We start from the raw sequence: 16,873 nt of genomic DNA, 5'->3' as shown, positions 1-16,873 counted from the left end.
TGATGTTCCTTATGTACCCTCATTGTCAACTAATCTCCTATCGGTACACCAGATCACTCACACAGGTTTAGGCAAGCGGGTTGAGTTCACTCCTGATTCAGTGGAGATACGTGAGTTGCACAATGATTCTACAATTGCAGTTGGGAGAGCAGATCATCAGTCAAGACTCTATATGTTTTCTCACGTTGTTCCTGATCCTCCTTTGACTGTTTCACTCACTCACTCTAATGATGTGAGCAAATTATGGCATGAGCAGTTTGGCCATCTTAACTTCCACTACTTGCATCAGCTTAACCAACAGAGCATGGTTACAGGGTTGCCTTCTACTTTGACATTGGAGTCACTTCGAATACATGATAGATCTTCTGATGGGTCAAATTCACTTGAGCAGTCTTCGACCTCCACTTTTGATGCAGAGAGTGATTCAGAGGACTCACCTCCTTCCTCTCCTAGTCATTATTCACAGGTTGATGATTCTCCTCTAGATTCTCCATCTTCTGGTCCACTTTGGGCTAGACAGACCTTGCAGTTTGCAGGTGATTGGGTTGGGAATCCATCAAACACCAAGCAGACTCGTTTACAATTCCAAGATGCTCTACATATCTTCATTGCTACTGCCTCAAATCCACAATCCTTTCATGAGGCTTCTGGTATTTCTGAGTGGAATACAGCTATGCAGGAAGAGTATAGTTCCTTGATGAGGAACCACACTTGGGATCTTGTCCCTTTTCCTAAGGGAAGAAAACTTGTTCGATGTAAGTGGATCAACCGAACAAAATTTGCAAGCTTTGCTGGAGGTGCGGGATGCTTCATTTTCTGGGGGGGCCTCTTCCTCTCACTTGGAGTCCTAATTTTCTTTGGGGAGTCTCTTTTCTCTCTCTTTTGGGGGAATTTTATGTACATGGGTACCTCATCAGGCTTGACTTGTCGGGACCCATTTCTACATCCACCTAAGCTTCGCTTATGGGGGGGTGTTAGTGTAGTTTTTTTATTTTTCCTATTTTGATAAGTTTTTCCTACACTTTTAATAATCTCGCTTAGGTTAATAAAGCATGTCTTATTAGGTGAATGGTTGTGAGGTGTCACCTTCCTACATGTGAGCATCCATTAGCTATCTTGGGAAGATACTTTGCTATCTTTAGTCCAATAGATGGTTGCTCCTCATTGGTTGGTGTTGCCACCTCCTCCCTCTTCCTAGCCTATATAAGCATGCTACCTGGCTTGTATTTGCATCTCTTGTTTTTGCATCCTCTTAATGCTATTTTGCCTCCAGCATTTGCATTACTCTCTTGGAGACTAACTCTATGATGCTATTTTGATTTTGTATCATTTGCATTCATAGTTTAGATATTTACTCTTTGCACTAGTTTTCTGGGTTATTAATCTTTTTAGATTCTAACAATTTCCACTATTCTTAACCTACGCATTGGCTACCATCCAATTGTGGCCCAATCTTCCCCACGTGGAAGAGTTTAATGATGATATCCAGGTGTATGATTTCTACCATGGTCTCCAGCTAAACAAGAGTTATGTAGAATTCGCAAAGATGTATGATGCCTTCGCCATGAGATTATGTCGAGATTCGTAAGGCTGCGTAGAGAGGAGATTGTCCCCTTAAGCTATTTTCACTGTCACTCAATTCGGCAGCTATTTCATCGAGTTACCTTCATTCTCCTATATCAGTTAGTTAGGTTTGATGAATTCCCGTGGAAATTTGTGAGATAACCACATTACAAGATCATTCTCGTGGAGCTCTCTCGGCTAATCCTAGAAGTGAATACTCTGTGCGCGGATGCACAAAAGGAAGGCATCCCATTTCCCATTATTGTCTGAGCTTATTCATCTGCATCACAGTCGAATGTCAAGAACATGTTAAAGGCATTTGAGGAGAAATATAAGATAGAGTATTTTGAGGTACTAAGGCTCAAGTTCGACCTTGTTAACTACATCAAAAATAATTTGCAGTTGGACTCAATCTCTAGGCATCTACCTAAGCTTGAAGATTATAGGGTTAATTGTGCCACCGAATTGGAGAGCAAAGAAAGTTTTTTTACTCAAGGCTAAAAATTCAACATATAAAAATGTATACTGTGAATATTCATGTTCACGTAATTGAGGATGGCAGGCATCATATGCAACTATCCACATACATAACGGAAATCAAAGACACCCTAATTGATTCTACCCCACTCTTGGAACCTACAATTCAAACCTTGGATGAGCTAATAGTAGGCATCATCAAAAGAACAAACAAGTGGGTAGAGTGGACCAAGCCAAGGAAGAAGAGAACACGAGCATCTCCCTCGACCTCCAACCCTGCACAGGCCTCCTCTGCTATTGCCAATACTAGCTCTGTAGCCACTACATCTCTCGCATCGAGTCCTACACAAACCACTAGCGGAGGAGACCAACCTCCAGAGAAACACATTCATATCCATCCAACGTGCAAAGGTGGTCCGGCCCCAAATGTCGAAACAACTAGAGAAGTGGAGAATGTAATATCCCCATCATAAAATAGTTTATTAATCAAATCTTGTTATTGGGTTGATTGATTTAAAATATCTCGAAACCATTTTTGTTTTGTTTCCGTAGGTACGTGTTGTCATCAAGTATCTTTGTACACCCTCATAAAGTCTTCCCGACGAGTATTTAAGTAGTCACACGTATGCAATTTGGATTATTTTCTCTATACTGCGAATTCCTATTGGGATTCTCTATTGTTCACCATTTCGGAAGTGAAAGATCTTCCCTACTTGGCTCTCCAGTTTTGGTGGGTTTCAACACTCACCCTATTCCGTCTGTATGTTGTTTGGCTCGGGCCTAGCAAATCGGAGCATCATTTGTATGTGGAATATTATTATTATTTGGCGCAAGTGTGTATCTATTTGGTCTCTGATTCTCTGCAAGCTATTGTGTTCAATATATTACATTTGTATTTCGAACACCGTTGTCGAACGTCTCTGCATCCGTCCTTGCCAGACAACTTTCTATCCATACTATACGGCCACCTAATACCACGGTATTGCCTAGTTGTTCCACCGTACAACCACCATACTGCCTAGTTGTTCCACCATATGACCTCATATCGTACTGCACATCATCCCACCGTATGGTCTCCTGTCATATTACCTGTTACTACATCATCCCACCATACGGCCTCCTACCTTATCGCCTATCATTTCATCATACACCGTACGGTCCACTACTGTACTGCCTATCACCCACTGTATAGACATAGTCGTACACTGCTTCCCTGTACCGTACGGGCATATTCTTATACCGTACAACCATTCCAATTGATCCTATATGGCCCTCCTTCCTCCTCATTGTACGACCACCTGCAAATAACCTCACACTTGTCAAATTTATCAGGACACTATTCTGACCCTCGTGTGGCTACCTAATCAAGCCATACAGCCACATTCCCTTACCCTTTGCAACACATAGGAACATTACAGTGGTATCAGAGCTTCGATCCTATCAGCCTGTGGAAAGTAAATGAGAGTTTATAGCCGGAAGAGAAGAAGAACCCATTCTGTTGATATAATGGTTGTCGAATCGAAACCCACAACTGCCGAACTCATGGCACTACTGAGAGAACTTGCGAGGAATCAAGCACAGATCAATGAAACTTAGTGACTCATGGAAGAGACTCAAGAAGTTGGCGAATAATAAAATATCCAGAGAACAAAATGGTCACAGCACGGACTCGGTGTCAGGTAAAGCAAACCCTCATCCAGCACACTCTCGACCTTCTATACCATCTTTTCCCCCATAGACGGAGACAGCACCCGGAGGGAAGTAGCCAACCCTTTAAGAAATGCAAGAATAAGTAAGAGAAGACTTGAAAAATGCAAACTTTGAGCAAGATATATCCTACAAAGATTATGTAGATCTGAGAATGAGATACTCGGGAGGCGGAAACAAAGGATATTTTAATGATGATCTCAGGAGGAAGTTGAGTAAAGTAAATCTGTCAACATTTGATGGATCTAGATCCATATCTGCACAAGCATGGGTAATGAATGTAGATACTCACTTCCAACTTAATCCCATGCCAGAAGAAGAATCAATTAAATTTGCGGCCTTACACTTGGAGGGAGTTGTGCACGAATGGTGGCATCACGGCACCATCACGCTGGGGCATAATCAAATAAATACCTATGCAGAATTCACTGAGAGATTGATAGATCGATTTGACGATAAAGATCCGGAACTTAATTTCAAAGATTTGGCACAGTTGAGGCAAACTAGACTGGTTGACCAGTGCATTGCAAAATTTTAGAAACTTTGTGTTTTAGTCACGGACATTTCTAAAAGAAAACGGATAGTGCTTTTCATGGACGGACTAGCAGAACCACTTAAGGGTTGGGTAAAAGGATTCAATCCTGCCACCCTGTCAGAGGCTATTAAGAAGGCAAGGAGCATGGCATCATCAACGGCGTCATCCTCACAAAGTGACTCACATTCCAAACTGACAGTGTTTCCAAGGAACAAAGATAGCAAACCTCCACTGAGAAAGCAATACATGGACGAAGCTACCAGATAAGAACTCTGAAGGAAGAAACTATGTTTCAACTACAAAGGACCATGGGAACCCGGGCACAGATGCCTCGGAAAAGGAAAGATCCACTACATTGAGGTTGTGTCCAATGATGAGTACAAACGGGAAGAAATACCCTCCGAAGACAACCAAGACCATAACAACACCAACATGGCTAGTTTGAAACGTATAGAAAGAATTGCAACATTGGCACAACATAAAGGAACTATTGCCCTAGCTGGTAGCTTGACATGCATAGTATTTCATGTATGGGGAACCCTTTAAGGACAAAGGGTTACGGTGATGCTCAATAGTAGAGCCACTCTGAACTTCATAAACTCATCCCTAGTGAAGCAAAGAGGTCTACCTACGGAGACACATGCAAGAGTCCAAGTCAAGGTTGCCGAAGGGACTATTTTGCCCGCACACACCTTGTTCCTCAGCTAAGTATCACAATGGCGAATCACACAATGACCGAGGATTTCTTCATAGTGGACCTTGATGACATGGAGGTTATTCTAGGGATACAGTGCATGGAGACACTTGATGAATACACTCAAACCTTCAAACAGATGGACATCACTTTTGTTGTCGATGGAAAGAAGGTTGTTCTCCGCAGAATGGCAAATGACAGTCCAACGGAAGTTTCTGCACATCAGATGGAGGCAATTTTTCGACGTGATGACGTTGCTTGTGTTGCACATTGTTTTGCTTCGACAGAACCTATAAAAGCGCAAGAGGCACCTCCCTAGGATGATGATCGCCAGAATATTTTAAGCGATCCTGATAAAGTTTTTATAGACATTCCTCCTAACATACCACCTCATCGAGGGTTTGAACATACTATCGAGTTGCAAGCAGGAGTCAAGCCGGCGATTACCACACCATCCTAAGAAATTCAAAGATGAAATCGAAAAGATGATTCAGGAACTACTAGAGAAAGGATGGATCCGTCCCAGTTCTAGCTCTTTTACGTCATCAGTGGTATTGGTCAAAAAGAAGGATGGGACAATGCACATGTGTGTGGACTACCGCGCGTTGAACAAAAAAAAAGAAAGAATAGATATCCCATTCCAAGGATAGAAGAGTTGTTGGATGAATTGCATGGTGCAGTCTATTTTTCGAAAACAGATCTCTGTTTCGGATACCATCAAATTCGCATGAGGGAGGACGTGGAAAAGATGGTCTTTCGTTGTCACTACGGGCATTATAAGTTCCTAGTCATGCTGTTCAGATTAACAAATGCACCTGCTACATTCCAATCATGCATAAATCGCATCTTCAACAAACAATTGCGTAAGTACTTACTAGTATTTTTTGATGACATTTTAATTTATAGCAAGACATGGGAAGAACACCTAGAGCATCTGGATGAAGTCTTAAGGATCATGAAGGATCGGTCTTTGTTCGCCAAGCATTCCAAGTGTGAATTCGATATGACAAAAATATTGTACATGGGACATGTTGTCAATAAATATGGAGTTCAAGTTCATCAAGAGAAGATTCAGGCTATCCTTGATTGGCCTCCCCCAAAATCACTCACAGAGTTGCGACGATTTTTTGGACTGTGCAGTTATTACCGGAGGTTTGAAAAGGGATTCTCTCAGCTCAGCGCACCATTAACAGATTTGACAAGAAAAGGCCCTTCCAGTGGAATAACAAAGGACAACTCACTTTTGATAAGCTGAAGCAAGCAATGAGCACTTGTCCCGTCCTTGCTTTACCTGATTTCACTCGACCGTTCAATACAAAGTGCAACTCATCCGAAGAAGGCATTGGTGTGATACTGATGTAAAATAGATACCCCATAGCCTATGAGAGCAGGAAGCTTACACAAACAGAACGCTTATATTCCATCTATGACAAAGAGATGGACATCGTACATGCACTAACCAAGTTCTGACAATATCTAGTATGTGCCAAGTTTATCGTTCATACAGATCACAATAGTTTGAGATATTTTCTGGAGCAACGGGACTTAAACGAGAGGCAACAAAAATGGGTAAGCAAGGTTCAGGCTTTTGATTTTGACATTAAGTGAAAAGAAACAACAGTGTGACTAGAGATGCTTTGTCTAGGAAACCCGCCCTCTGCTTACTAAGCCAAATTTTAGCTGACTGGAAAGCACATTTGTTGGTAGAATATTCTAAAAACACATTTCCTTGTGAGCTAATGAATGGCAATACGTAGGATGGTCGGTACAAAGTTGTGGATGACATCATTTACTATAAGAGTCAAATATTTTTAGTGTCGGAATCCAAATTGAAGTAGAAAATCCTGAAGGAGGTATACGACTCACCCTTGGTCGAACACCCAGCTTCCTCAAAACTTACAGACGTCTTAGGGAGAGGTTTTCATGGAAAGGTCTTAAAGGAGACGTATTGCAGTATGTAAGAAAGTGTGCGATCTGCTAGAAGAACAAATCCAAACATACTCTCCCCATTGGGTTGCTACAACCTTTGCCAATTCCAGACAAAAGTGGTAAAGTATCTCGATGGATTTCATAACAGGACTTCCCAAGGTGAATGGAAAGGATTGTATCTTTGTAGTGGTTAACAAAATGACAAAGTACGCACATTTCTTCGCCATCTCCTTAGATTTTCAAGTTGCATAGGTTGTTGATCTGTTTTTTAGAGAAGTCTTTCATCTGCACGGGTTACCCCGAAACATTGTCAGTGATCGAGATGGGTGATTTATCAATATTTTCTAGACAGAACTGTTTCAGTTGGCAGAGACAGAATTGTCACCAAGTTCTAGTTACCACCCTCATACAGACAAACAAATGGAGATTGTGAAAAGGTGGCTAGAAGGTTACCCTCGGAACTATGTTTCAGCACAACAATGGGTGTGGATCAAATGGATACACCTAGGAGAATATTGTTACAATACCACATACCACATGTCCATTGAGATGACACCATTCAAAGCACTATATGGGTACGAACCCCTTTTCTTCATCAACACAGTTCTCCGTGACAGTCGTGCACCAAGGGCGAAAGACTGGCTTCAAGAGGGTCAGGACATCCTAAGATACCTAAAGGAAAACTTACAACGGGCACAGAATCAACAAAAGATGTATGCCAACAAACACCAAATGGAGAGGAGTTTCGAAGTGAGAGACTTGGTCTATCTCAAGTTCCATCCATACCAACAATCCTCATTGAAAGAGAAGGTAAAAGAAAAACAGAAACCGCAATTTTATGGCCATTATCGTGTAGTTCACCGCATCGATGAAGTCGCCTATGAGTTGGAACTTCCAGAGGGGAGTCGTATTCACAACGTTTTTCATGTTTCCTGCCTGAAGAAAGTCATCGGACAGAACGTCACAACAGCTTCAGACCACCTACCACTCAATCAAAAAGGAAAGCTCATATTGGAACTAGCCGAGATTATTGAAGTAAATAAGAAAACCCTGTGGAACCGAAGGGTGACGGAATATTTGGTATGCTGGAAACACTTGCCACTGGATGACGCAACCTGACAGGCAAGCACATAGCATCTGAGCACTGCATTTGTTTGAGGACAAGCAAAATTTGGGACAGAAGGACTGTAATATCCTCTTCATAAAATAGTTTATTAATCAAATCATTGTTATTGGACCAATTGATTTAAAATAGCTCGAACCCATTTTTGTCTTGTTTCCATAGGTAAGTGATGTCGTCGAGTATCTTTGTACACCCTTGGAAAGTCTTCCCAACGGGTATTTAAGCACAGCTTATGAGTAGTTGTAAGTATGCAATTTGGATTATTTTCTCTATACTACAAATTCCTGTTGGGATTCTTTGTTGTTCGCCATTTCGGAAGAGAAAGATCTACCCTACTTGGCTCTCTGGTTTTGGTGGGATTCAACCCTCACCCTATCCCATCTATGTATTCTTTGGCTCGGATCTAGCAAATCGGAGCATCATTTGTATGTGGAATATTATTACTATTTGGTGCAAGTGTATCAATTTGGTCTCTGATTATCTACAAGCTATTGTGTTCAATATATTGCATTTGTATTTCGAACAGCGTTGCCAAACGTCTCTGCATCTGTCCTTGCCATACATCTTCCTGTCCATACCGTACAACCACCTAATACCACTGTATTGCCTAGCTCTTCCACCGTACAACCACCATACTGCCTGGCTATTCCACCATACGGCCTCCTACCGTACTACACATCATCCCACCGTACAGTCTCCTACCATACTACCCATCACTACATCATCCCACCATACGGCCTCCTACCGCATCGCTCGTCACGTCACCATACACTATACGATCCCCTACCGTACTAGCTATCACCCATCGTACATAAATAGTCACACACTACTTCCCTGTACCGTACAGTCGTATTCTTATACCGTGCGGCCATTCCAATTGATCCTGCATGGCCCTCCCTCCTTCCTCCTCATTGTACGGCCACCTACAAATCACCTCACACTTGTCAAATTGATCAGGACGCTATTTTGGCCCCCGTGTCCCTTTGCAACACATAGGAACATTACAGAGAAGCATAAGCAAGGAGACAAAGGGAAGGATCAAGAGCCAGAGAAGGATACAAGTGTTCAACTAATCAACTTGGATAGCTCCGATGGAAGCCATCATGTTGATGGAGGTGATGGCAGCACGCATCAACAAGAAACACCACAGAGCCAAGGCGACCAAGGTAGAGATCCTTCTTCTAGTGTTTCTACTAAAATAATTGTATTTCCTTTATCCTCCAAGTAGAAGTCCACTCTCCTAGTGGTGAGGAAGCTCTTTGATGTAGACTCCCTCCAATCATCTCTAAATGTCTTAGTAGTTGAGTCATGGCTAGAGAAGACATTAGAAAAGAAGAGAACGAGAGTAGAGGAGGGTGCTCCTTCCAAGGATTTGATTACACAGACAACATAGCCATCAGCTCCAATCTAGAAAATGAAGAAGTCGCACACCTTGGCTACCCTTGGAAGGGACACAAACACCATCCATGTTATTCAAATAGACCAGGCCAAGGAAAAGAAGATTTGCAATCCCTCTCCCCTATGGATTTCAATGTCCAAGCGCATAATATGGGTTCTCCTCGATACGACACAACGAGAATGTGGAAGTTTATAAATCAGCAAATTGAGGAAGACCTTGAGGAACTAAAGACATCTAAGGTTCGTCTAAAAGCTTCCAACAAGGAGCTTTCAAAATATATCAGGCAGCTACTCACCCCACTTGCATTCTTGCGAGAGAGTCTTCAACTTCCAAGCAGTTCGACTTGTCAGCGGACAAAAATGAAGCTCTAGTTGCCAGGCTACGAGAAGAGAGGCACTTCAGACAAATAGGTTGGAGTTGGGTGGCGGACATGAAGATCATAGTTCTGACCATAATAGAGAAACTTGGCAACATCTATAGGAAATTTTGAAATTGAGAGAAGAGGTATTCAAAGACCTCAAGGCTATGAAGACCGACCTTGACAAATATAAAGATGTACAACTTTATTGCAAGAGGTCATGAGTCTGAAGGTGGACAATGCGTCAACCTCAAGATTTAAAAGACAAGGAAAGAGCCCTTGATGCATTGGATGCAATCTCTAGAGTTCGAGAAGAAAAATCTAGTTAGGGTGGAGAAACACCTAAAGAAGGCAAACGAGACCATGAACGAGCAAGAGACAGTGTATCAGTATCTAAGAGGTGTACACACGGAGTTCAATGTCAGCAAGAGCGGGGAGGTCGTCAACATTGAGCACATGAAGACTACATACCAAGACTACATCGACAACCTAGTGCATCCCTCCAATTTTTGGGTCTCCAAACTTCACAAGCTTACTGTTTAAGCTGGGATGCTAGCCAAGGCTGCAGAGAAGACACAAACAAGGTTGGATGCTCTCACCAAGCTGGAACAAAATCATGATAACTAGGTAATCTGCTCCAACAACGTGCTCATTCCTAATGCGGACAACCTGGCAGCAATCTTGGCGGCTATGAAATACTACCAAACAAAGAAGTAAAGGCCAAAGGAGATGGTGAAGGGGATGGAGAAGATTCAACTTCTTAATCTTGTCATCATTCCCTTGCCAAAATTGGCAAATGTCTCTTCTTCTTCCCCCTTTCTTTTTACTCTTCTCCAAGATTGTAATTATGTAATGCCCAGAATATGAAGTGCCTATATATATCTTTTTGAAACTTAATACAAGGGATCGGGAAATTTTGGTGTCAATTCTCCCACTGTTGCTGAGACAACTGTGTGAGTCTCGAGAGTTGTCTCAGAGTTTTTTGTTCAATTAGTTTAATTACCTTTCTATTTTGCATATGGTGGACGAATGCTAACTGAATTAAGGGTGCCAAATTTGAAGCAAAGTAGAATCTTTCTTTGAATCTAGGGTTAATGGTAATCCGAGTGTTCCTATGATTTAGTTACTTTTCTTTCACCATTTCGTTGCATGTTTAGAAGTTAGTCAATTACATTAAGTAAATCATGTATGTGAGAGCATAGGAGTTGCATGTTAAGTTAGAGAAGAGATTAAATTCAGTTGCAAACCAATTTTATGCCTGAACCATTATGCAAATGGAAGGTTTAGATATCACCTCTTATGCTCTCGGGTTAAGAGCACACCCCTATTAAGAAGGAACCAAACCAAATTCATTGCACATCACATACACGAGGGAGTTGTACCTTGCAATTCAGAGGTAAGTCTTGATGACACAGCCGAGACTTTCCAACTGTTGAGAACGATTGTATTCCATTAATTGAGCATCAAAGTGGAATAAAAGAAAATATTTAAAGAAGACAATCTGTTAACCAACACCTACGAGGGTCAGTCATAGGGTAATCCGACAAACTCTAAGCATGGGAAAATGGGGACATTACACATTTATACTAACCATGAAGCTTTTTTTTCTTCATATCATTAACATTGTCTTGCTTTCATTTGTGATTGTGTGCACTCAAAATCTGAAAGCACTTTTAGAGAAGAAAAAAGAACAATGGGGATTGCTCAAATGGAATACATCTAGTTTGCATTTTCTTTCATAGGTAACATTTTAGTTTGAGTTCTTTATTGGTAGATTAGTGTCAGCAGCAGATTACATACACCCCATTCCAAAACTTTCCACTCTAAAGCCTGAGCATTCTTTATGTCGCCTGATTGCTACTTTCGCTAAAGCCACAACCCATGGTGTCATGTTATGGCAAGTTTTACGAAGCGCGCAAGAGGCGGCAACTATTCTAGTGTTTCCATATTCCGCCAACCCCGCAATATAGTCGCTTAGGCACCCTTTTCTCGAAGTTAGAAACTTCTAACTAAAACTTTGAAACTTCACAAAGAGAGCAACTGTGTGATGGTGGGTTTATAAATGTACAGTCATCATGACACTACTTTGCATTTGGTGAGACAATCATAGCAAAAGCATTTTTGAATTTGGTGTAAAAACATGTCTTGTCATAAGGTGGTGAAGTACAAGATTTAAATTTCTCATGCACCAACAACTTTAATAGCTGAATGAAGCGGATAAAAATGGGGTGTAGACTCATTCTAAGGTCACCTTCTTCTATGATGATTATCTTGCAAATTATGTCAGCTCCAATTATCTTATGTCAACATGGGAGTTTCCATTCCAAAAGGATATAATAATGAAGAACTCAAGTCTGTCCTCCAGCCTAGTCTTATGGAAGCAAAAATGGAAAAATTTGACATTAACTCTAGCGTGTGCATAGCTGCCTAGGTTTTGAGAACCAGCCACAACCGTTATGAGAGCAACATTTTTGAGCTGGAAGGAGAAACGGACCACATTGAATTCAGCTTTATATTGGCCGAAGTGGAATAGGAAAGGACTCTAGACTTTATCGCAAACCTCCTTAACCTACTCCATGCAAACGTGGATGAAGAGGACGAAGCAGAAGACTAAGAAAACATAGAGGTGGAACCAGATGGAATTTACAATGTTACATACAACCCATTTTGAAACTTTCCACTTTGAACCCTGAGCATTCTTTATGTCGATTGGTCGCTACTTTTGTTAAAGAGACAATCAGCATCATCGAGTTATTGCAAGTGTTACAAAGCCTGCAAGTGGCAACAACTGTTTTAGTGCTTCCATATTCCCCCAACCCCACAATATAGTGACTCAATCACCCTTTTCCTTAAGTTAGAAAATTCCGACTAAAGTTTAAAACTTCATGAAGTGAGCAACTATATGATAGTGGATTTTAGGAAGCACGATCATCATGACGCTACTTTGCATTTAATGAGGCAATCCTGGCATAGTCTTGTTAAGGGACGTAGTTTTGAACTTGGTGTAAAAACATGTCTTGTCATACGGTGGTGAAGTACAAGATTTAAATTCCTCATGCACCACCAACTTTAATAGCTAGATGAAGTGGTTATAAATGGGGTACAAACTCATTCTTTGGCCACCTTGTTCTCTGACGACCATCTTGTAAGTTATATCAGCTTCAATTCTCTTCTGTCATGATGGGAGTTCCTATTCCAAAAGGATACAATAATAAAGAACCTGAGCCTATGCTCCACCCTGGTTTTATGGAAACAAAAATAGAGTCGTTTGACATTATCTACACGTGCAATATCTCCTGTGATTTGAAAACCAGCCACGCCTGTTACAAGAGCAACATTTTCGAGCTAGAAGGAGAAAGGGACTGCACTGAATCCAGCTTTATATTGGCCAAAGTGGAAGAGGAAAAGGCTCTGGACTTTATGGCAAACCTCCTTAACTTGTTGCATGCAAACGTGGACAAAGAGGAGGAAGCAAAAGACAAAGAAAACACAGAGGTGGACCCAGATGGAATCTAGAGCATTACATTTCTTGATAACAAAACCATAACCGTTTGCACTGCTTTTAGTAACCGTCATTGTAGGGGATAGTAGTTAGTGTTATATATGCATGTTTCTTGTGAATAGTGGGCTGTGGGGGAGGAAGAATACAAGAAAAAAGTATAATTTTGGTTTTATTTGCAATGTAAAGGCTTTGATCTTTTTGGGTTTTCACATGAATACAACATCGAAATTTGCATTGTCATTCTTGTGGCCCATATTTCGTTGTTTTGTGTGAATTATTTCCATTTTCAAATGATTATCAAAGTTATGCATTATGTTATCTATGAATAACAATAAGTGATTGTTTCGAGGCTTATCTTCTCTATTTGCATTACGAAATTGTTTTATGTAAATGAACTTTGTTTCATTCACACTTATCACCTTGTTTAGGCTTGATTCTTTTTTCGCAGTTATGTATAGCTTTCTTCACTTTCTGGTTAAAAGCATACAACATTCATTCATTTCATATCTTCACGAAGGAGTTGTACCTCTAAAACTCAAAGATGGGTTTGGTATAATTATACCTCCCATCTCTCTATTGCAAGTGTTCAATTATTCTTATGGGCCTTTAGAGTCATCTTAACACTTATAATTTGAAGTGACAAAGCATTCACCAACAATTAAGTCATTTGGTGAACTTAGGGTAATTTTGTGGTGGCCTACATATTTCATGTTTACTCACGTTTTCCCTAGTCAGCACGTAGGAAATGTATCTTCATATAAACAAATAACAAACAATAAATGTGTGCCACACTTTATTTGTATGGTCATAAATGCATCTCTTACAAATAGTTGCTATAAAAAATTCCTTACTCATGGCTTTTCTTCTATCCCCAAGCAAGTAAAATATTAACTTATTAATGAAAAATAATAATACTTAGTTACTTATCTATTGTGTCCCCTTCGCAAAAACCAAGGTTATGGAGGACCCCTAGTCTATTTTAGTTCCCATAGAGTAATTACGATGTTGCAAGGGAATAACTTAAATAAGTTGCCTAGACATATTAATTTTAAAGGTAATTTATGTTTAATTATTTTTGCAAGGTTTGCATAGTATAAAAGTTACTTAGCTATCATAAAAGTGAGTTATCTTGGAAACCAAAAGTAAGAAATTACAAGAAACTTTGATAGTCACTCTAAGGGGGAAAATGAGGTATAATATTTCAACTATTCAAAAGTACAAAATGGAAAGTTTGGAAAGAGGAAATTCATTGAGTGCCATTTCTATCAAACCCTAGCAAATTGTGAATGAATTGTGTTCGTCTTCTTCACACCCATATGAAAGCCATTTAGCAAATAATGGTTTCAATTGTAAGGACAAAAATCCTTGTAGCCATTTGAGTGGTATCATCCAAAGTTGATGGATGTGTGGAATGCTTGGAACGGAGATTTTGGTTTGTGCTATGAGTTTCATTTTTAGACTTTAGTAGAAAAAAGCATTTTTGTCAAAGTAGAGAAAATCTTATTGAAATATCAAGTGAAGAGGATCATACGCTGTCCTCCTACAAAATGAATCTTGTGCTGGGTGCTTCATTTATAACAGACCACATCAGATTGGGGAAGGGTATTTGAGTTTGTGGAAGATGTAGCTATTCTCACACACTCTGTTTAAACTTGAGAGGCCGAGTGAATCTTGAGAAGGGCATTTAGGACTAAGGGAGATTGCAGCAGATTTGAAGGATATTACAAGCCTCCCTGGTAGCTGCTTCAAAAGTCATTCAACCTTAAATAAACAGATTTTAATACATAAAGGTTACAGTTCAGTCTGCAGCACTTCCACAAGTCAATAAACATAACATCACAGCTATACTGGTAGTAGTTTGACACATGAAAACTAAAACTTCAGTTTCACTCTTCACAGTTATGTGTATGACATTTCCTCTATCTGTCCAGTTCTAACTGTATAAAAAATCTGTAACAGCATTTTGTATCAGAATACCAAGCAAGCAAGAATTTAAACATCATTTCAATAAAACTTTTGGGCTGTACCTGTGAACAAGGAGTTAGTAAACTTTATATCAGCATTACTGAAAATGATTTCAGTTGACTTACAGTAAGCATATGTAGCACCTAGTTGTTTATGTTTTGTGAAATCGCGTTCCTTGAAATGCTAATCATTTGGGATTTTGTCAAATGTTTGCAAAAATACAAAAAAAAATATGATTAGGGATTTTTTCATCATTGAAAATGAAAGCTACTGGAAGTTCATGTTGCATTTGCAGTGCAGGTTCTGCTCACACTGACCTTGAAATCAAACATTTGGGCAAACAATGAATAATTTAAAATCACCAATCAAGTCAGTGTCTAAGGTTGTAAAAGCTGTGTACAACTGTTAAAAATTAGAATATAAGAACAGAGAGAGAAATATTAAATTCAGAGCATATAACTCCCTTTTCTCAAAAAGTTAAAAATCACCTTGCCAGAACGAAAATCATGAACAATTGTGTTCATCTTTGCTCGTGACATTGCTTTCAACCCAGAATGATGCCCAACAAGAAAATCACTTTGCCAAACATCCATTACTTCTACATGATTAATAATTTGTACTAGTAATTGTGCTGCAATTATCCTTTTCACAAAAATAATGCATTTCACATCCTTTTTGCTCCTGAAAAGAAAAGGTTACAAAATCAGGTTTATCATCAGCTTTCATCTTTAAAACAAATAGTATTTTACAACACAAAAACTCTGAAAATATCAAACTAGTAATTCTGAAATTTGTGCCTGCATTTACATTAGTCTTGGCTCTTCTACATGTTGGACACATCTCTGAAAATCAGGGAAACACACATGATTTGCAGCCAACTCATATTAAATTCCCAGGCATTGTCAATACAACAGAACAGACCAACCACAAAAAGCGTAAGAAGTGATCCACTAACAATGCTGAAATCCAAGAAGCTTTACTTGCCTTTAAATTTAGTGAGAAAAATAGCAATATCAAAGTTTCATTGAGCAGACAATTCCCAAATTATAATCAACACAAGTAAATGAAGAATCACAAATATGCAAGATAAATAAATTTACTAAAATAATTAAAGGTGTTAAAGTTTTCAAATCAGAATACGAGAAATGCAAAGTACTGAAATACAAAACACAAAGAACTAAGGACACAGAAGATTATCCTGGTAAAACCCTCGACATGAAGGTGGAAAACCCAGCCCCACAAAATAAGATCCTTTATTGTATGCTCAAAACAAATACAATAACCTTATGCTTATGCCTGATGGCTCTCAACCATCAATCAATAAGCTTTTATACAGAGTGCAGAATATATGAAACCATAAGTATTTCGCAGACACTTCACAATGATTATGACATGCACAATAATCGATAATATATAGATCATATACACAAAGACCAAGTTCCTCTGAACCATGTATTGAACATTCAAGAAGAATATGCTTATGACATCTGGGATTATACAAGGAACTTTTCAAGCAAGGACAACTCTTACAAAGCTGAGAATAAACCTGATGCAGAATACTTTCACATCCAGTACAAAGCAAAATCGTGGACTTCTCTGACTTTAAGAATAATTGAAATTC

The 16,873-nt window shown here is 39.7% G+C and overlaps 1 protein-coding gene across 4 annotated transcripts in view; it reads right to left on the bottom strand.

Annotated features, from left to right (window-relative positions):
* DCL4 (dicer-like 4) overlaps positions 1 to 16,873 on the bottom strand; it is a 337,223-nt gene that overhangs the window by 161,561 nt on the left and 158,789 nt on the right. For all 4 annotated transcript variants that reach the window (XR_016355843.1, XR_016355845.1, XR_016355844.1 and 1 more), the window contains exon 11: positions 15,741 to 15,933. Coding sequence is in view for 1 of the 4 variants with exons in the window: in XM_089798919.1 (XP_089655045.1) it covers positions 15,741 to 15,933 (193 nt within the window). In the remaining 3 variants the exon portion in view is untranslated. The remainder of the gene's footprint in view (positions 1 to 15,740; positions 15,934 to 16,873) is intronic.

This window comes from Cupressus sempervirens, chromosome 9 (assembly GCF_028749045.1).
Source record: "Cupressus sempervirens isolate cs-2001-9-10 chromosome 9, ASM2874904v1, whole genome shotgun sequence".
Taxonomy (NCBI): Eukaryota; Viridiplantae; Streptophyta; class Pinopsida; order Cupressales; family Cupressaceae; genus Cupressus; species Cupressus sempervirens.
This window is presented reverse-complemented; position numbering and strand designations above follow the sequence as displayed.